The following is a 20,225-nucleotide window of genomic DNA, read 5'->3' as shown; positions in this document are numbered from 1 at the left end:
TAGTGATAATCTTCTTTCTTACCATGCTCATAATATAAAACTAAACCAGTATTTTTTTTTTTTTACATTTTATAAGGTCAATACTAATTTTCTCCTTGAAGTGGTAGACTAAATTTTAAAAGGTTACATAAATATAATATATTATCAGAATACACATTCCCTACATTTGAAACGTTTCACCAAAGAGCTGGAACGTGTTAAAGAAGTTAACTAATAGCACTGTTTAAGTTACCGTAAATAATAATTAAAAAAAAACGAAGATGCGAAAAAAGGTTAACAGTTGGGGATGGAGATTGAAGATCTCGCTACCATCTTGTTATGCCGGTTGTTATCTCAGATTTTCTTTCCTTGCTTTCTGTTTTGCTTCACTATCTTTTACAGTTTATCTTTTCTTATCTCCATAAATCATGGAGATATTTTCGCAGCCAATATATATATATATATATATATGTTTAAATTTCTAAAACAAGGTTCTTGTGATCAATCCTTAAAGAAATTTGGCATTTTCGAATTCATTTTAGAGATTACCCTCAAACATTTATTTTCTATTTGGTTGGAGAAGTTTATCTTCACCGTATCACAACAAACATTCGGTAATTCTATTTTCTGCATTAACGAAGAAAATCTTCGCTTTCTTCTCCTTTTCTTATCCCCAACATAAATCTCCGCCTATTTTGGTTCCACGATAAATTTTCTTCTAAGAAGAAAACCAAATAAAACTGAGAATGAAGATCTGGGTCCCTATGAGTGCAATCGAAATACTTGTTGGATTTGGAACCGATTCCCGAATCGCAGGCCGACTCGATCGAGTGGAGACACATTCGTCCCGTTGGGGTCTGATTCGACCGGGTGGGAAACGATTTATAATTTCCGATACGGATCAGTATCGGGTCGTACCGGATCATTAACGAATTTGGTAACGCAGACCGGCGACGAGTCAGTTCCAGTATTGCGCACGTAACCACGTTCACACAAATCGGGTCGGATCGGATCGGATCGGATCGGATCCTAACGCGTATCTGATTTGCCCCTTGAAGAAGCCGCCCGAGGGGGGGGTGGGGGGGGAAGGAACGCGGTACGCTTGCAGAAACCGAGCGGGAGGACGAAGGAGTAGGAAAAGGAGAAGGAAGAGGGGGCATGAATGGAGAACCTAGGCTCCTTGGTTTCGCACCAGATGGAGGAGCTCAGGATGGCGGAAACGCTAGAATCAGATCATGACCTCGCCTTCCGCCTCCAGATGGAGGAGGCGTTGGCCGTCTCCGCCAGCTCCGTCGCCTCCACGTCCCGCGCCCCCACTCCTCTTTCCGTCGTCTCCGTCGGCGATGAAAAGGCCCCACTCTGGAGGCTCCAAATCGATGAGTTGGAGCGATTCCAGCAGGAGCGGGCCGACCGCGAACAGACCGTCGCGGCGGCTAGGAAGAGCTACGATGACTCGCAGCTCTGGCTGCACGACAAGGAGTTCGCCCGCCAAATCAAGGATATGCCCGATGAGGAGTGGGATAACGACGGTGATTTTTTCGAGCGGCCGTTCGGTGCTGCTGAGGGCAGCGACGTGCCGTTCAGGCTGTTCTTCAAGGGCATGGTTAGCTTGGAGCGCGTGGATGGCGCGTGGGTCTCCTTGTCGGCAGTTGGCGTGGCAATCTGCGATGGCGATGATAATCTGTTGCTCGAGATGAAGAAACCGACGGGTGTCTGTTCCAGCAGGGCGGTCGTGGAGGCGAAGGCCCTGATCGAAGGATTGACCGCGGCACTTGAGTTGGGTTTGAAGAGAATTATGATTCTTTGTGACTTTGTTCCGATTTACAACTTTGTGAGTTCAAAACGCCTTCTTCCTTTTATTTTTTTATTTACTTGATCGACTACGTAGTATAGCTGCTGGAAGGTTGTCTGACGTTATTGCATTTTCGACATTGAAAAAAGGAAAAAAGAATAGAAATTTATTTTTCCTTTCATAGCATATGTTATTCAGAAATAGAAGCTTTACGTTCAGAAATGACAAAGAAAGGAGAATGTGGGAACATCATAACAATGAAGTACTTTCAACTATGTTTTATTAACTATAACTAGACGATATGAGGATGCGGAGTATTCATAGCTGTCGGAATTTGGTTCTGCCTGTGAAACAAGAATATATCAATAATTAATCAAAGTATATTCTATCTTCTGAACCGTTGAGTCTTGAACGGAGGTTCGTATTCAACTTTCTTTTCAATATAAGAGATGGGATGCCATTTGTCAGTTATCTGAGATCCACCGAGGAAATGAAGTAAAGCAGCTTGAAGATATGAAACCCGGATATCTTATTAGGACATTCTTCATCTTCTCTCCCCATAGCAGTCTTGATTGCTTCAACTTGAAAGTTGCGGTTTGCTCAGTTTGCACCATTTTGTGGTTATTTCCATCGCGACTCGTCAGTGAGTCTTCTTTCAAATGTATGTAACCTTTTTATATTTGATTTTCTGAATCGTCTTGCTATAGCTTTATTGTTCAATTGACGTTAGCACCAAAGATTTAATCATCAAACTTTTGTCACTAAAATGATGATAAACGATTAAGTAGATGAAAGGAAGAGGATGAAATTTATTAATATCCAAAAGACATTGTAAAAACATGTAAAAATTGTTCATTGAGCAACTTGATGTTAGTGTGAAATACATTGTTGTAGGATTTTAGTCTTGAAGGTCTAAAGTAGGTGATCTGATAGATTTTTCCCAGCTCATTATGCCTGCATGGTTAGGCTTCTTGCTGTTTTCCTCTAACAAGGCCATATTTACTCCTTGAGAAAAATATGTTTTATATGCATGTTGATATTCACATTTTATGCTTTCCTACGCAGTTGTCCTGACATTATCAATGCTGAACTTGTATGGTCTATTCTGAAATCATCCTACTTGAGCTTCTGCCAATCTGCGTCCTCCTTGTATTGCAAGAAAGAATGAAAAAGTGCAAGTATGATAGGATCACACAAAAAGCGATACAAGCAGACAGTCCCGAACCTGCGAGGAGAAGCATTGCAACCTCAACATTGGGATTCCCCTCAAAAAAAATATACACCAAAAATCGACTAATCCTAAATACCCACTACAGGAAGTAAACTGCTTTTCCTGTGATTTGTACAACCTAAGTAAATTGTTCTCTAGTCAGGATCCAAGTCTTGCTTGAGAGATTAAGAGCACTGCCTAACTTGTCTCCCAATTTGTCTCTACCCTCTAGACAAGCTTGTGTCCAATGTAACTATTCCTCTGATTAGATATATTATGGGAAGCTCCTAGAAAGGATTAATTCTCTCAAAATCTGTTCTAACGTGTCAGATTCTAGAAAAGGGCCTTATTTCTTTAGCATATGTTTAGGATTAGATATGATTGTCATGTCTCTCCATTTGACACCAAATGCCACTGAGTTCTGCACTTTTCTCTGGCATGATACAATTTGAATACAGGCACATTCCTGCTCCAACAACTGGCCAATTGGCCAGGTTGAAGCCTAACTCCATCCAGATCCTGCAATCACCCAAATCATTTGGCTTATTTTTCAGTAAGCATCGGTAAAATTCCTTGCAGCACTGCCAAGTGCTCATTATCACCTATGTTATCAAAGTTGCTAGGCACAGCTTGGGAGACAGGCTGCGCATAGCACCTAGGAGCAATTAGGCGACCATTAGACTCAGTGTTATCCATATCATGCGATACACGATATGCTCATGTATCGTAAGCATATCGCCTGTATCATACGATATGGGCACCGTATCATACGATATAGGCGATACACCCCCGTATCGTACGATATGGGGAAAAACATAAAAAGGGGCCCGACGGCTCCTTTTTGCGTTATGTTTTAAAGACTCTATGCTCCTTCCTCTCTCTCTTTTGTTTCTAAATACTGCAAGAAACGTGGGAGTGAGAGATTTTGTCCATTTTCATCAAGAATCACTAAGGATTCATCGATTTGGGAGAGTCTACTAGCCGGTGAAGAAGCTTTCTTATAGTGGGAACGGTGGGAAGACTCCAAGTCTCAGCCTCTAAGTTCTAAGATTCTATGAAATTTTCAAGTTTAAAATTGTAATGGATGGTTATTATGTTATTTTGAATCTCTGATTTCTTATTTTTGAATGTGGTGTGGATAGATATACATGAATGTTCCTTTAAATACATTTTTCTTGATTTCTTCTGATTTTTTGCTTATTTTTTCGGTTTTTATGATTTTCTATATTTTTCTGATTTTTTAATATTTTTTAAAAATTAAAAATTAACTTTACAATACTCTACGTTCCGATACAGTGTATATGGTATAGGTCGACCCGACCGATACGCGTTACGCTATGCCTTTTACAATATATGTAGTCAATATTGATTTTGCATATGCAACGAAATAAACAATTAAATTTTGATTGTTTAAGTTTATTATGCCTATTATATTACTACTCTTCATATTTTAAATATTAGCAATAATTAATTAAAATAAGTTGACATATTAACATAACTAAAAACATTAAACGAAAAAAATTGGTCGACTTTTTTGCCTAGGCCTGCCTAGGCTCTAGGCGCTGCTTGCTACCTACGCAGTGCCTGTGCGCCTTGACGACATAGCACTCTCTCTATGTGTGTGTGTGTGTGTGTGTGTGTGTCTGTATATATATATATTTATATATGTATGTATATATAAGAGTTGGTAAAAACCAAATCACTTGGGTAAGAGACAAAAACCAGACCCATTAAAATTAATTATTAAAGTATTTTTTCTACAGTCTAACCTTATAGATATGATCTTAAGAGTGATTAATGAGAAACATATATTGCATTAGTCATTTTCTTACATTAAAAAAATGTTTTTTTAATAAGTGCAAAACGAACAGCTCTTATAATATCAAAATCTTGAAAACAGAAAATATCAATTTTTTTACCAAAAAAAACACATGAATTTTTTTAAAATTAATGTTTATCAACACAATAAGAGGTTCACATTTTGTTTAAAACACTTTTGAATAGAAATTTAAGAGGTCTGGTTTTTATCCCTTACCCAAGTGGTCTACTATATATATATATATATATATATATATAATGTGCTTTCTATGTACTCTTCAATTTTATATAATTTGTACTTTCATACAGTGTTGTTACATCATTATTAGTCATATTATATAGCTTACTAACTAATTACTTAGTATACATAATAGTCATTTTCCACCGTTTTTAACATGTGTAATCTGATATATTGTTAGAAGTTTAACATTACTCATTAAATGTGTTCTAATACCAAAAAAAAAAAAAAAAAAATCTAATCTCTAGAAGAGGAAATGTGAATCAACAGGAAGGCTTAATCCATTTGTACTTAAATAAAGACATGACCATACTAATGTATACATATAACAGGTATGTGGTATCCCAATACTATATAATAGACTAAGTGACTGACTGTATATACATATAACAGTATACCTTTAACAACATAATCAACATAACAATACATAAAAATACGTAATCTATATGACATAAAGTACATAATAATATATACTCAATTAAGAAACTATCGAAAGGAAATGCGACTTTTCACTTTTCCATGGAGGCGTGTTGGAGCCTAGGCCAGTCTAGGCGAACTTGGGCGCCAACATGTATTCCATTGCCTAAGTGGTGGACTTAGTCTTCGGGTGTGGACTCACGCTTAGTCCACACCTAGGCGAGGCCTTAACAATATATATATATATATATATATATATATATATATATATATATATATATATATATATAACGAGAGAGAGAGAGAAACATATAAAAAATGTGAATCCATGTCGCTGAATGCATGCCTAGTCAAGCCAGTCAGAGCTGTTCACTTTGGCCCTGGGAGTTAAGGCAATCAGGTCATTTAGGATGCATAAGCTGGTGCTTGGTCATGCATAGGTGACCGCTTATTGAAAAAAAAAATCTCTTAAAATGTTGTCATGAAAAAAGGACAAAAGAGAACAGGTTTGGTTGTTACCTAATAAGTTTGGGAGCAAAAACATGTAACTGCTTTACCAAAATGTGCATAAAAAGTGGAGGTAAAAAAAAAAAAAGGAGACAAGGAAAACACAGCTGTATCTGCTTAGGTGCATGCTTAATTTTGTTACTTGTCAAAACTGGAAGTCAGACTTAGCTCGCTCAAGGCCTTTGAAAGACTAATCGGATGATTGACTAGCATAGAATCAGTAAGGACTAAGGAAGCACCTAGACCTAAAAGTTTTAGAGCACAAAACAAAACAAATATATTTTATATAGAGTTTCATTTTAGGAAAAGATTGGGAGATATAAAATATGAACACAAAATATATAGACTACATGCACAGTTGCACACACACACACAAAGAAATATAGAATATACAAAATGCATAATACATAGAAATACAAAATAGATACAAGAATACATATACAGAATACACGACTAGGGTGGGGATGTGGCAACAAACAGTTTGCTTTTTTTTTTTTAATCATTTTTATATGTCAACACTTAAAAGCAACTTTTTACAAAAGAACCAAAAAATGCTTAGGTTGTGAACTGTCTAGGCATGCACGGACACCAACCTAGGTATGCCTAGACAGTTCACAACCTAAGCATTTTGAGGTTCTTTTGTAAAAAGTTGCTTTGATTAAAAGATCAAAATGCTTAGATTAGTACAGTGCTCTTTGTACTAATCAGCAGTCTGCGTTATCTTGATGGTACCAGCTTCCATTATTTGGAAGTTCATATATAAAATTCTGGGCTAATTATTCTTCCTTAGAAAATTCCCAATCTAAAGAAAACATGTACAAGTAATGCCTTCTTCTTCTGCTACTCTCTTATTCTTAATCATATTATTTATGTCTTCTTTTCTTTATCATTTTTTTTTCTATTTTTTTATTCAGTTTTTAAGCTATTAATAAGGCATATAGTATTGTTAAATATGCAATTTTTTGTGTTTGTTGGAGTATTTCTACAGCAAGTGATGCTAATAGGAAATATGTTCTACTTGAAAACAAAAAACATGACCTTCCACCCATGCATGGCTGTGGGCATGGTATGAAATGAATTATTTGAATGCAATCACATGCAAGCTACGTTAAGAATTTTGATCGATGAATTTTTAGAATTAAACATCTGTTTGGTGTGGGAAGCAATGTATATACTATAGAAGAGAACTGAAAAGTTGCTTTTTGATAGAGTGATCAAAGAAGAAGAATTTACAATAACAAGGAAGAAATAATTGAGCCATCTGTTGTTTAAATGTACAAGAAGGTTAACTGATGGAGTGCAACTAGTGCTTTTTGTTCTAGACATTGTGTCATGAAGGGCCTATGGATGTGTATTTACAAGTTTCATCAAAGGGCCTATGGATGTGTATTTACAAGTTTCATCAAAAAGGCCACTTCAGGGAATCACTTCAAGAGGGAAAGAAGGTGAAGATTGTGTTAAGCTGTTAGCAGGTGGTTTTATCAATTTAGGATTGCTTTCAAAGTTACAAATTTTTCCCACCTCCCAATCATTTGTTTTTGGCCTTGACATGAAATCACCATCATCGCATAAGATGAGATAAATGTTGCTTGTACTAGAGGTGGCCAGAACCTGTGAGTCTTTTGCACTATATAATGAGCATTGGAGTAAACATGGGATTATGGGTACTCTTAAATCACCATAAAATTAAATTGAAATGTGATTCTGAAATTTTAAGAAAGTAAAATAACAAAATAGCAATCAATATGTTCATGAATCGTACATTCATTACCATAAACTGATAAACAAAGTATTAAGCAAGCCAAAATTTATGTAAATTGGCTTATTTAAACCTGCAAAAGGATTGAAATTGGAAACTGAATTGACCATATCTATCTTTGGATGACATGGGTGTCTGGGCTGCACCTAACATGGCATTGATGTGCCCATGGCGAGTCCACACGAGCACCCATGTATAGCTGTGTAGGCACAGATGCAGCGGCTTCCTTACCGAGTCTGTGTCACACACACACAAACATATATATATATATATATATATATATACAAAAAATGTGTTATTTAAAAAAAATACGAAAAAAACGTGAGAAAATGAAATGCCGTTTTAAACATAAAAAAACGTGTTTTTTTGAAAAAAAAAACATTAAAAACGAAAAAAATGTATTTTTTTCATTGTTTTCATTTTTTACATTTTTTTAATGGCAAGCAATTTTTTTTTTATTTTCTATTTTTTATGTGTTGAAAATCTACTTATCTTTTGATGTTTGTGTTATTATTTTCTCACTTATTTTATTTTCCCCCAATTTTTAGTTTTTTTATTTTAAAAAAAATACCATTTTTTCTTGTATTTTTCAAGCCCGCTGCATTATACCGGAGAGAAACCTTGCCGTTTAAAACTTCGAGACGTTATTCATGACGTCTTTTGAATCCTCCACCAAATTGGTTAAACTGCTTGTAGTCTTTGTATTTTCTTAATCGATGAACACACACACGCACACATATATTTAACATGTGCATGGGTGCATGTGAGAAAGTCAGGAAGTTCTTGTCATTGACCACTATACAACCTGGGATTGTCTTTCCGCCAGATAGGAGCCCTATTGTTTGGAACTGGTTAATCAATCAGTCCACTCCTTTTGTGGTCTTCTGCCTTCTTGCCAAGTGGCTGTTCTGAGATGGCTTACAGCCTACACTGGGGTTCTGTAAAAATTTCTAAGCAGATTTCTTGGCTGGTTTATCTTTAGACTGTCTTTTTCTTTTAGAAATTTTAAAGATTGTAAAACCAATTTTTCATCATTAAGCATGTAAAACCTGGTGTTTTTTTAAACTAGGTTATGTGTTCTGTGCCCTTATCAGTTAAAATGTACTACGTGCAGTTAATACTGTGTATATCATTTTGGACTCTTGAAGAAGAAAATTGCGTTTTTGGCAACTTATGCATTTGTTGTTTTGTGTCTTATACGTTCAATATAACCATGCCTTATGTGTTTGTTGTAGATTATAAGGAGATGGAGAGCAAAGCAGCGCAAAATTGCAAACATGGTTGATCAAATTAATCAACTGACAAGGAAATTTCAGAGATGTGAAATAACATTGCTGCCTCGTGTACATGTGAAGTATGTGTTTATGTTTGCTCGACAAGCTATAGATGTTCAGCTTGAAAAGATTGGGGCGACTTCAGAGCACGTTGGGAACAGTTCTACCAAGGATGTGAAAGAAAACTGTAGCATTTGCTTGGAGGATAAAGATATTCTTCAAATATTCTCGGTTGATGGTTGTTCTCATCGCTTTTGCTTTTCTTGTATGCAACAACATGTGGATGTGAAGTTGCATCAAGGATTATTGCCTACCTGCCCTCATCTAGGGTGCAAGTCAAAGCTAACAGTGGAGAATTGCAGGAAGTTCTTATCACCAAAATTGCTTGAGACTTTGTCCCGTCGTGTTGAAGAGGCTTCAATTCCTGAAACAGATAAGCTTTATTGCCCCTATGAAAAGTGCTCTGCTTTGATGTCAAGAAAGGAGATGTTGAAGCCTGAACAAGCTTCTTCATCACATGGCACTCGCAATGGATCTGGATTTAGGAGATGCATCAAGTGTCAATTACCTTTTTGTATATACTGCAAAGTCCCATGGCATGCGAAATTATCTTGCCAGCAGTACAAGTTAAGTCATCCTGTAGAAGATGTGAAGTTGCAATCTCTTGCAAATAAAAATCTGTGGCGCCAATGTGTCAAATGCAATCACATGATTGAGCTTGCCGAAGGATGCTACCACATGACATGCAGGTAAATTTTTATTTGTGAAAAACATGAAGAAATGACTATAATGCATAAATTCAACTTTGCGTATCATGTGATCTTAAGACCTCTGAAAATGATTTTGTGTACAAATTTCCTGTTTCTCCATCATTAGAGGATATTGAGATAATACCATCATCCAGCTTGTCTTGCTGGTTGCTTATCATACTCTTTACAATTGAATTGTCATATAAGTATCATTTTTGCAAGTACTCCAAGTGAAATGAAGGAAAACTTAATCTAGATTCCTCGAAATGTCTCATATAGGTTAGCTAGCATTTTGAGCATTTATTCTTTTCTTTTCTTTTTTTATTGAATTCAATGTGTCTGCTAATTCTCCAAATGAATCTGTAACGGCCTGTCTGGATGACACCAGGACCCTGTAAAAGCCTAGTTTGAGCATCACAATTAGTTTTGTAGATTTTTTAAACCATTTTCACAGGCTTGTAAAAGCGTAGTTTCAGCATCACAATTAATTTTGTAGTTTTTTTTAACCCTTGACACAGGCTTTGTCATGAACCTTTTTAGTTGCTTGATTTAAGAAATTGATGAGAATCTACTTAATGACCATATTTTGTCCTTGATTTAGTCAGGAATGAAGAAGAAAGTCTGATTAAATTATTGTTGTAGTTTTAACTTATTTATTTGGTTTTTAATTCATGAAAGATCTCATTTTAAAGCCAACTTTTTGCTTTTCCTGGGACTGAGGTTCTGCTCTTATTACAACTCTGTTTTAATTTCCTCAAGCTGGCTTTCTTTGCCATATATCCTTTATTTCACAGCTTACTTACTTAAGTTGTGCTATCTCTATGCATAGAACTTTGTTATGATGGGACTAAAACTGCATCTTCAAAGAAGCGGGTGTGGCAATGAACATAGAAATTCACAGAATAATTTTTATGAGTTGATGGCTAGATAGTGTCATCTTGCACAAAACTTACGTTCCACCATGGAATGAAAACTTTTTGTTTCATGCTGTTTGAATAGCATTGTTAAAGTTTGTGACAATCTCATTAAAACAAAATGTTGGGCTGTTGTCCTGGCTCGCGTGTGTCCACTTCACTTCACTGCATCATCCCATGCACTTCAATTGAAGATTCAAAGCTTCCTATTTTTGCAAGCCTTTATTGTGCATTTTGTGTATAATGACGGTATCTGTTGGGTCCAAATGAACAGATGCGTTGTAATGTAATGTTTGGTGTCATAAAAGTTCTATTGTTTAAATAAATATTTTAAATCGAATAAACTGAGAAAATATTAAAAATTCTGAAAAAAAAATTACATGAAAAAACTATATTGACTACAAGATAAAACTAGCAATTTCATGTAGAAATGCTATGAATTGCATAACACAATATTAACAAAATGCGACAAATAACATGTACATGATCACTATAAATAATTAAAATTTACTGACTTAAATTACTCCATTAGTTAAATGGATGTTAAGTATGTAAAGCAACTCGTTGAATAACTGGATGGTCAGAAAGAAAAGGCTCTTGGGTGAACAAACCATAAGACTCCAATTTTATGCATGTAAAGTGTAAGGAGCTTATCATTTATCTCTAAACGTTAACACTTCCCCCATAATGTGCTGAATATTCAGTTTTAAGAGAATCTATTTAACTTTATAATGTATGCATGCCTTATAAGTTACCATAATCTAGAGTACAAGGATGCTTCATAAGTTACATGCAATGTCAAATAGGTGCAGTTGCAGGTGTAGATATGAGGGTGGGCGTGGGTGCTTAACAAAAAGTTACTGCAATGTCACATGGGTGCGGTTGCAGGTGTAAATATGAGGGTGGGCATGGGTGCTTAGTAATTTCAAATTCTTGGTTGATATGTGTGTATGTGTGTGTGTGCGTATATACACAAGCACACACACACATCACCCAAGAATTTGAGATTACTAAGCACCCATGCCTACCCTCATATTTACACCTGCAACCGCACCCATGTGACATTGCAATAACTTATGAAGCATGGAGCCCACATGCATCATTTAATGAAAGAAAGCACTCGAGTCCAGTCGCCTCCTCTAAGTGGCTTCCACCAGACCTCCTCATAAATATATATATATACATGATGCTTCATATGTTACTGCAATGTCACATGGGTGTGGTTGCAGGTGTAAATATGAAGGTGGGCATGGGTGCTTAGTAATCTCAAATTCTTGGGTGATGTGTGTGTGTGTGTGTGTATATATATATAGAGAGAGAGAGAGAGGAGTACAAACTTTGAAAATTTTACATACCAAAAAATTAAATTTTGAGAATTTTTTAGAATATTATATTTGTCGTATCCGTACCCGTATCCGCACCCGCACCCATGTGACATAGCACTGAACTAATGAGTTATGAATTTATGACCTGCTTAAGATCACCAAGCTGGAGTAGGGTTGCCAACAGGTTGGATCTGGACAACAAAATATGTAAAGGCAGGATCAGGATCGGATTTCGTATAGAGAAAAATGAAAAATATCTTCAGACCAGATCCAGGCCATCTGCAAGCCTGAGCTCGAGGCATAGTCAAGTCTAATATGCATGAATATAGTTGACCGCACTTGTTAAGATTGGTTAAATTTGGTGAATTGGAATATTACCAGCACCTTGTGCTAGTTTGACACTGGTGCAGCAACCTCCTTAAAGAGTTTGTGTTACATAGGTTACACTTCTAGAATATAGTTAAACCCATTGTCACAGATATCATTGATGGTTATTTACGGGCTTCGTTTTTCTTTGGAAAATCTCAAGAAGAGCTTGTTAATTGTAAAAATATAAAAGATATAAAAATATATAAGCAATGTCTATTTCTTTGGCAATATTTGAAACTGTTACAATTTTTTTCATAATGGGAACAGTATCAGCAAGCATTTTTTCTAAGTGACATGGACTCTTTGTTTGTTTTTGTTAACGCACCCGCATCGATGGACGCGGGTGCGGGTGCCACTCGGATTCGCAGCAATACACAGTCAACGTGATTCCGGTGCGGTCAACCTCACATAACTCGCGTCAAACGTGAGTCAGTTGCGGTCAAACCGCGTCATAGACATTTTGGTCCATGTTTTGGTTTTTCTTTTATTTTTTTACTGTAAAACACGATTTAGGGCACGTTCGATCTAGCTCTTCCTGCTCCTCTCTCTCCATCTTCTCCCTCCACCGGCAGCAGCTCCTTCCTCCGTCTTCTCCCTCTCGAAGCACTGAAGCACCGGCGGCTGCTCCTTCCTCCGTCTTCTCCCGCTCGAAGCACTGAAGCACCAGCATTAGATCTTTTTCGACGACTGGCGACAGAGTTTTTCCTCCAGCAATAGAGCTCGTTCCTCCAGTGACAAAGCATTTTTCTTCCGACGATAGAGCTCGTTAATTTGTTAAAACATAAAGGAAAAGGGGGTTAGGGCTTTGACTCTTTTGAGTCAAATCCCTCACCCCTGCTACCTTTGCCCATGCCCTGCTGTGCAGCATGGTGCCACCCAGATTTGCACCCATACACAGTCAAAGTGAGTCAGGTGCGGTCAGCCGCACCTGACCATTTTCATCATATTTGGACGCGCACCCAACTCGCATCAAACAGGAGCCAGGTGCAGTCAAACCGTGTCATGGACATTTTGGTCCATTTTTTGGTTTTTTTTTTGTAAAACACGATTTAGGGCATGATTGTTTGTGCACTTCCTACTCCTTCCTCCGTCTTTTCCCTCCAGCGGCAGCAACTCCTTCCTCCATCTTCTCCCTCTGGAAGCACCGGTGGCTGCTCCTTCCTCCGTCTTCTCCCTCTTGAAGCATTGAAGCACCGGTGGCAGAGCTTTTTTGACGGCCAGCGACAGAGCTTTTCCTCCAGTGACATAGCATTTTTCCTCTGGCGATAGAGCTTGTTAATTTGTTAAAACATAAACGAAAAGGGGGTTAGGGCTTTGACTCTTTTCAGTCGAAGTCCTCACCCCTGCTACCTTTGCCCGCCCTGCTGTGCAGCGTAGTCATCCTTCCACACCCGAGTTGTGTCGACGCGGGTGCGTTACCAAAAACAAAGAGTCCGTGTGACTTTGGTATGCAGGCTCTGTAGAGTTGCAATATGCAGAATTAAGTTTCGGATATATGGAAAGGCTAGATTTCTATTTGCTTAGAGGATGACATCAAAAAGTCGTCGTGGTATGTGATAAATGGATATAATTCCCTAGGTAAACCTGTACATATGTATATAGACTTTTATATTCAAAATGTATATATGTGCATGTGATTTTATATTCAAGAATGAGTGAATAGATTAGAATTTGAGAGATGGCGATGTCTACTTTTCTGCCCACAATTTATTGTTCGACTAAAAGAACAGAGGGGTAGCACCACACCCTTGCTTCCATCCCTTATCTAATTTCATAGGAAAGGAAAGCCTCCCTTTTGTCGAATAAGAAAAAGTGTGTTTCTTCCGTACTCCCCCCATTCAGGGGTCCACTAGCAAGCCTTATTTTTGGTACTGATATTCGGTGTTCTGTTGCTCCGTCCAAAAGAGAACAAGGGAGAGGCATTGCGCAGCATCCAGTCTCGTGAGCACCCCGTTCTACCTTTCAAACACACCTTAGGATAATGAATTCTAGGTACAGAAAGTTCCCACCTTGTTGGGACATGTTTTTGTGTGCTTTCTGCATGCACATGAATGTGGATTGTTAGTCTAAAATTAGTCTGAATAAGATCACTTTATCTGTTATATGCTTCACAAGCTTCCTTGAGTTGCTCGGATGAGTATTTTTAGTTGTTTAATGTGATTATTCTTGTGCAGGTGTGGCTACGAGTTCTGTTATACCTGTGGAGCTGAATATGTTCGTAAGAAACCAACTTGTGCTTGCCCACTTTGGGATGAGCATAATATTATACGTGAAAACGATGATGATGACTATGATGACGAAAGTGATGAATACCATGATGATTTTGATGAATATTCTTCTGATTCTGACTACGAGGACACTGTGAATTTTGGTGCCTGGCACAATTTTGCTAATCTGCGTCACTAACATGGCATGCGTTGCATGTTGTGCTCAGTAAATGAAGTGTGTTTTTTGTCTTTCTGTAATTAGGTTGCAGTTTCATGAACATCTTGACCAAGGATATGGTTAATATATGGGAAAAATAAGTTTTCTTTTCCTTTCTGTAATTAGTCTAAAGTATCATAAACATCTGGCCAAAAGATAAGATGAACTACATGAGGAAAAAGCGACTAGCTTACTGCAGCAAGATTGTTGATGCTAATTATGCATTTATCAATTTGTTTCTTTTGGCTTGTACAGCAATCATCTATTTTGCGGCATTGTTCTAACTCAAATTGGCTTCATGTAATTATAAATCCATTTTGATCTGATGACCTATGTTTTCATGTTGGAGTTTCCTCTTGTAAGGTGAGGTGTATACTTGTAGAAGTAAAGTCGTCCGATCTTAATCTTATGAAACAGTGCGTACCTTTTTATTCTGTTTGTTGTTTAAATCTGTAATTTTGGTTGTAACAAATTGCTGTCATGAAAAACTTCCGGTGGTCATGATTGTGAGAACAACCGCAAGCGGCATTTGGTCAAATATATTATGGATTTCATGGATTAAAGCCTTCAAATTTGGTCAAATAGATTATGGATTTCATGGATTAAAGCCTTCAAATGGGTCAAGGATCGGAGTGGAAACTACCGTGACAGCTACACATTGTTCACTTGGGCATCACTACTTCTAGGGGTGAATACTTAGTTGGTAGGGTAAGCCTCGACATTGTGCCGGGTTGGGTTGGACATCGGGCTGGCCCGAAACCCAGGTTTGGCCTGAGCCTAACCTTGGCCCGACTCGATTAAATTAAAAAAAAATATATTTTTAATATAAAAGCCCGAACATCGAGCCAGGCAGGGTTGGACATCGGGCCGGCCCAACACCCCAAACCCAGGTTTGGCCCGAGCTTAGCTTGGGCCCGACTCGATTAAATTAAAACATATATTTTTAATATAAAATAATATATAAATATAATTAATCATAATATAATATTATAATTATATATAAAAATTAATAAAATAACTATTACAAAATTTTTATCGGGCTTATCAGGTCCACTCGGGCAGGCCCGATAAATTATCAGGCCGGCCGGGTGCCCTTTTTGCCACGCCTAGGTTCGAGTCGGGCTGGGTACCCGCCGGCCACCCAGCCTAATGCCCTTTTTGCCACGCCCAAGCCTTCTTGCCATGCCCAGGTTTGAGTCGGGTTGGGTACCCGCCGGCCACCCAACCCGGTGCCAAGGCTTATGGTAGAGTATACCATTCTTGTTGCCGTCGGGCATGGATTGACATCTAAGGTTTATTTTGTATTAGGAATGGCTTGACATGGTTGCATGAATCTACCTCCAAATTATGGAACACATGCATGGGACATTGATCATTGTTTAAATGTCTTATAAATCTACTTTAATGTTGGAACAGATTCATGGAGCGCTTATACCTTGTTTCTAATAGAAATGGTCTCTACAATAGATTCATAAAACACTAGTCATAAACTTTCATGAATGTTTGCCAATTTTTTGGGACAGTTTCACTGGCTGGTGCCAAACAGCCTCTAAAGAATTATGGCTGGTGACAAACAGCTTCTCAAGGATTACATATGGAGTAAAAAGGCCGTCTTCGTGGAGCAAGTTTATTAGCATGGTTATGGTAAGATTCAAACGCATGACCCTCTAACGAGGTGGGGATTTCAACTACCTAACCGATGTGAGCTTTGTTGTAGTGAAGTGGAAAGCATTGATCATCTGCTTTGGTGTCGCCCTTCCGTCCAACAATTATAGCATACAATCTGGCATTCTCCAGAGGTGATGAATTTTAGAAGCAAATCGGTTAAGGGACATCACTAGAGGGCCTTTTCTTGCCGGTTTTCCAAAGGTGGCTGCTTCCTTTGGAAGGTTTGGTTATTCACAACCTGGCGATGCGTCTGGTCTGCTAGGAATGATATCGTTTATAGAAAGGTCAGTGGTTGCCTCAAGCATGGTTACTCGGATTCTTTGTGGTGTCGCTTCATTAGTAAAACGGTGCGTGCCTTTGCTTGGGGGCAACGTGCTCCATATTATTTCCCTACTGTGACTTCATTGTTTTTAATGTTATTAGTAGTCTCTCTCTCTCTCTCTCTCTCTCTCTCTCTCACTCCCTCTATATATATATATATATATATAGGGAAGAATTCGTGCCCAGCAATTGTCTGCCCATATGTCTAAACTATCGGCTTCACATATGCTTGGTCGTCGGGCTCACTTGCGAGCGCTTTCTGAAAAAAGGGAACTCGCAAAGCGAAGCTCTGATAACCCTACCTTTCGTTCAAATCTGCGTCTGATACCTTACAGAGATTTCAGGTATATTGAATGAGTGAAATTTCATCGATTTCTACATGTCCAACAAGTTTAAATTTCCCGATGTTGTAAAGGCAAAAAACCAAAAAAAAAAAAAAAAAAAGCAGCTCTGGTTGCGGTATGCAGAAAACATTTGTGGTTGGTTGAAGTATTTTCTTGCCATCAAACATCCCATAAGTAACAGGCCTTAAAGAATCCCCCCCACCACCCCCCCCAAAAAAAAAAAAGAATAATCTTATTGTAACCACCTTTTTGCACCCACCACAATCCTGTGATTAAACCAGGTGCAAAGATACAACATAAAGTGTGTTTCTATACATCATCAGCAGAGCTGATCCATTAACAGCACGAATATAATGATGGGGAGCAACATTAATGGAAGTATGCTGACAGGGGACCGATATCCAGCTCCAATTGGAAATTCTGTCGGAAGTGAACACTCTTCTCCATTGAAGTATAGTTTCCAAGGGAATCCATCTCCAGCCACAACATTAATGCCTGGTGTTAGTTTCTTGTTGAAGGAAATTACAGATTGCTGCTTACCAGGTACAGGAGGATCAGTAGCAGGGTTGGTGCCATTTGTTTCTCCAATCAGATAGTTAAGTCCTGGCAAACCTTGAATAAATATGGTGTCATTACGCCCCTCCATCCTTGTCCCGTTGAAGGAATACACTTTTTCAAAGCCTGGATACGCTTTCTTCATTTCAACAGCAATAAACCAATCTGCAAAGTGAATAGTTTCCCAGTTGAATAAGGTTATTCTTGCTGTCCATCCATTTCTGTAGTCCGAGTAGATATGCCAATTGACGCTCACACCACAGTTATCACCACAAGGAATGGGGTTTGGTATGTGGTAGTGCTTTATTTTAGCCCATGCTTTTGCCTTCACCGTTCTGTTATCAAATGGAACAAGCAGTGCTTCATATGGGAGAAGCATTGGAGAAGCATTTGGATTGCATACAGGATTGGGGTCTGCGGGGCAACCACAGGCACATGTATTGCATGGAATCACAGAGTCATTGTAGTAAGCGGAGAAAGAAACACAGCATCTCGAATTTTTCTCCTTGGGCCTTGTAATATTGCAGACGATCTGCCAACTTGCAACTGCAGGTGTCGTAGACAACAACCCACTTGGATCAGGAAACTCTGTTGGGCTCACCCTGATTGGTGGTGCACATTGATAATCAGGATTCAGGACTCCATTGATCTTCCAGTTTTGAGGAGGATACAAAGCTGTTCGATTCAAATCGGGGGGGATTTTGTAAACTTGTAACTGAAATGCAGCTTGTGACTTGCTTGGATCCATGGTGGATGGAAGCAAGACTCCATTTCGGCAGCAGTTAGGAATCCTTCCTATGGACGTGTCATTGTATCTCTCTAGTGGAAGATCTGTTATTATGGGATTCTTTTGACAATTCATTACAGGCGTGAAATCCATGGCCTGATAATAGTTTGCTGCAGACCCATAGATGCAATCTGAGATGTCCTTTGAGAAAGTGTATGCTCCCTTCATGCTATAAATGAATTCACCTCTCATCCATTCCCATGTCAGATTCCAATTATCAAGTCGACCCAGTGGATGATTGTTCGACATTGATACTTGGGCTAGATAGTTTGCTCCATAGGCCTGGACGACATCATAATTTATAGTCAGGTCACCGTCCTGTCGAGGTAAAAACTTGGTAGTTGTGCGCTTGACCTTGAACTTGGGATCTCTAATGCAACACACATGCATCTCAGTCTCTGTATATAGTGAAAGAAATGTTTAAATACACGTCCGGACTGTTCAGTTTTCTGAATCATCAAATGTTGCTGTTTTTTTGGCGTTTCAGCTTAAAAAGCTTACGATTGTCTCCACAATTCAATAGCAAATACAACCCATATTGTTTTTAATGCATGCAAGACCGAGAAAAGAAGCTTGTGATGAAAAAATGTAAAGACTATTTCCTTTTGCCTACACGTTTTTTCATCAAGTCAAGAATATATATTTGCAGAACTATGATTTATGACAGTTGTGAGGACAATATCACCTAGTTTACTCGTCTAAATGTAAACACTACTTACTGTGACGGGTCGGAGCAGGGCACTTGTAACCATCATTAGCCAGGCGAATTGTGCTCGGCATTGGAGTTGAAGGAGGACGAACACCAAATTGCGTGCCTTTGATGTCGATCTGCACCTGAATTTGTGTCATATCGCCGGCTGTATCAATTGCTGTCTTTAGATCTGACTGTGGGAAACCAGACAAATACGTTCCGTTCCCGACATGAGCCGGAAGTTCCGACCCATCTGCGAGGACGGCCTGTCCCGTCGACACGAGTATCTCCTCATGTTGGAAGCCAATGAATATCTTCCATGACTTGAGCTCCTCTGTCCCCGCATTAAGTATGGTTGCCGTGGCCTGAAATGCATAAGCCTGAGCCGTGGCGTTCTTCACATGGGGGAACTCCTTCTGTCTATACCCAAAAGCATACGAGAGATATATGCCATTGCAGTTGCTCTCTGCTGGAGATAGCGCTTCTATATCTATGTCCTGTGAATTCACAAAAGCGGCAGCAGAAACCAACAGAAAACTGATCAAAAGCCCGTGAAATCCCATTTCCCTGGATAAATCGCCCAGTTTCAACGGGCCTTCGATGCTGGGGCTTTGTGGGCAGTAGCTTTTATGAAGGGAAAACCTTCCTCATGTCCATGTGACGCATTTTCTGCATTGAATTCTTTGGTTCTGTCATGTGGGGAGCATTGGTTTGTTCTTTTTCTGATTCAGAAGGCTTCCAGACAGGAAGAAAGCAATTCCTGGCCGTGGGGGAGCACAGGAGGTGATCAACGGGAGAATGGCTCAAGAGAGGGGAGGGAAAGGGTTTCTTGGCATAGACCGAGTCCCTCGAAGCTCCTCCTCTAGGAGCCCGAGAAGGGAGGGAGACTTAAAAGGAGGGGGTGTCGGTGGGTTTGAATTTAAACAGGGTTTGGACGGTTGGACACTAAACGGTTATAATGACAGCTTTATTTGGTTAAAGAATTTCCAATTCACCCCCAATGTCTTGTTGTATTTTCGGAACCACCGAAGTTCCCTTCCTTGAATTGCTAAATGCATCCTGTGCAATTGGCATTCAACATTGC

General features: G+C 38.7%; 2 protein-coding genes across 2 annotated transcripts; one reads left to right on the top strand and one right to left on the bottom strand.

Annotated features, from left to right (window-relative positions):
* The first annotated feature begins 1,066 nt into the window (after nucleotides 1-1,066).
* Nucleotides 1,067-14,887, top strand: LOC116253922 (E3 ubiquitin-protein ligase RSL1-like). The gene is made up of 3 exons (XM_031628918.2): nucleotides 1,067-1,810; nucleotides 8,956-9,743; nucleotides 14,526-14,887. Exons 1-3 carry the CDS (start codon nucleotides 1,142-1,144, stop codon nucleotides 14,755-14,757), a joined length of 1,689 nt encoding a protein of 562 aa, XP_031484778.1. The 5' UTR covers nucleotides 1,067-1,141; the 3' UTR covers nucleotides 14,758-14,887.
* A 2,445-nt stretch (nucleotides 14,888-17,332) lies between these two features.
* LOC116254102 (COBRA-like protein 10) lies at nucleotides 17,333-20,017 on the bottom strand. The gene is made up of 2 exons (XM_031629193.2): nucleotides 19,170-20,017; nucleotides 17,333-18,848 (listed from the first exon to the last, which is right to left on the bottom strand). The coding sequence occupies exons 1-2, from the start codon at nucleotides 19,702-19,704 to the stop codon at nucleotides 17,428-17,430; spliced, it is 1,956 nt and encodes a 651-aa protein (XP_031485053.1). The 5' UTR covers nucleotides 19,705-20,017; the 3' UTR covers nucleotides 17,333-17,427.
* Nucleotides 20,018-20,225: the final 208 nt, after the last annotated feature.

This window comes from Nymphaea colorata, chromosome 5 (assembly GCF_008831285.2).
Source record: "Nymphaea colorata isolate Beijing-Zhang1983 chromosome 5, ASM883128v2, whole genome shotgun sequence".
NCBI classification, from domain to species: Eukaryota; Viridiplantae; Streptophyta; class Magnoliopsida; order Nymphaeales; family Nymphaeaceae; genus Nymphaea; species Nymphaea colorata.
This window is presented reverse-complemented; position numbering and strand designations above follow the sequence as displayed.

Coding starts and splice junctions, on each gene's coding strand:
- LOC116253922 (XM_031628918.2), top strand. CDS start 1,142: ATGGAGAACCTAGGCTCCTTGGTTTCGCACCAGATGGAGGAGCTCAGG. Junction 1,811..8,955: donor TTGTTCCGATTTACAACTTT/GTGAGTTCAAAA, acceptor TGTTTGTTGTAG/ATTATAAGGAGATGGAGAGC. Junction 9,744..14,525: donor TGCTACCACATGACATGCAG/GTAAATTTTTAT, acceptor ATTCTTGTGCAG/GTGTGGCTACGAGTTCTGTT.
- LOC116254102 (XM_031629193.2), bottom strand. CDS start 19,704: ATGGGATTTCACGGGCTTTTGATCAGTTTTCTGTTGGTTTCTGCTGCC. Junction 18,849..19,169: donor CCCTGCTCCGACCCGTCACA/GTAAGTAGTGTT, acceptor CACTATATACAG/AGACTGAGATGCATGTGTGT.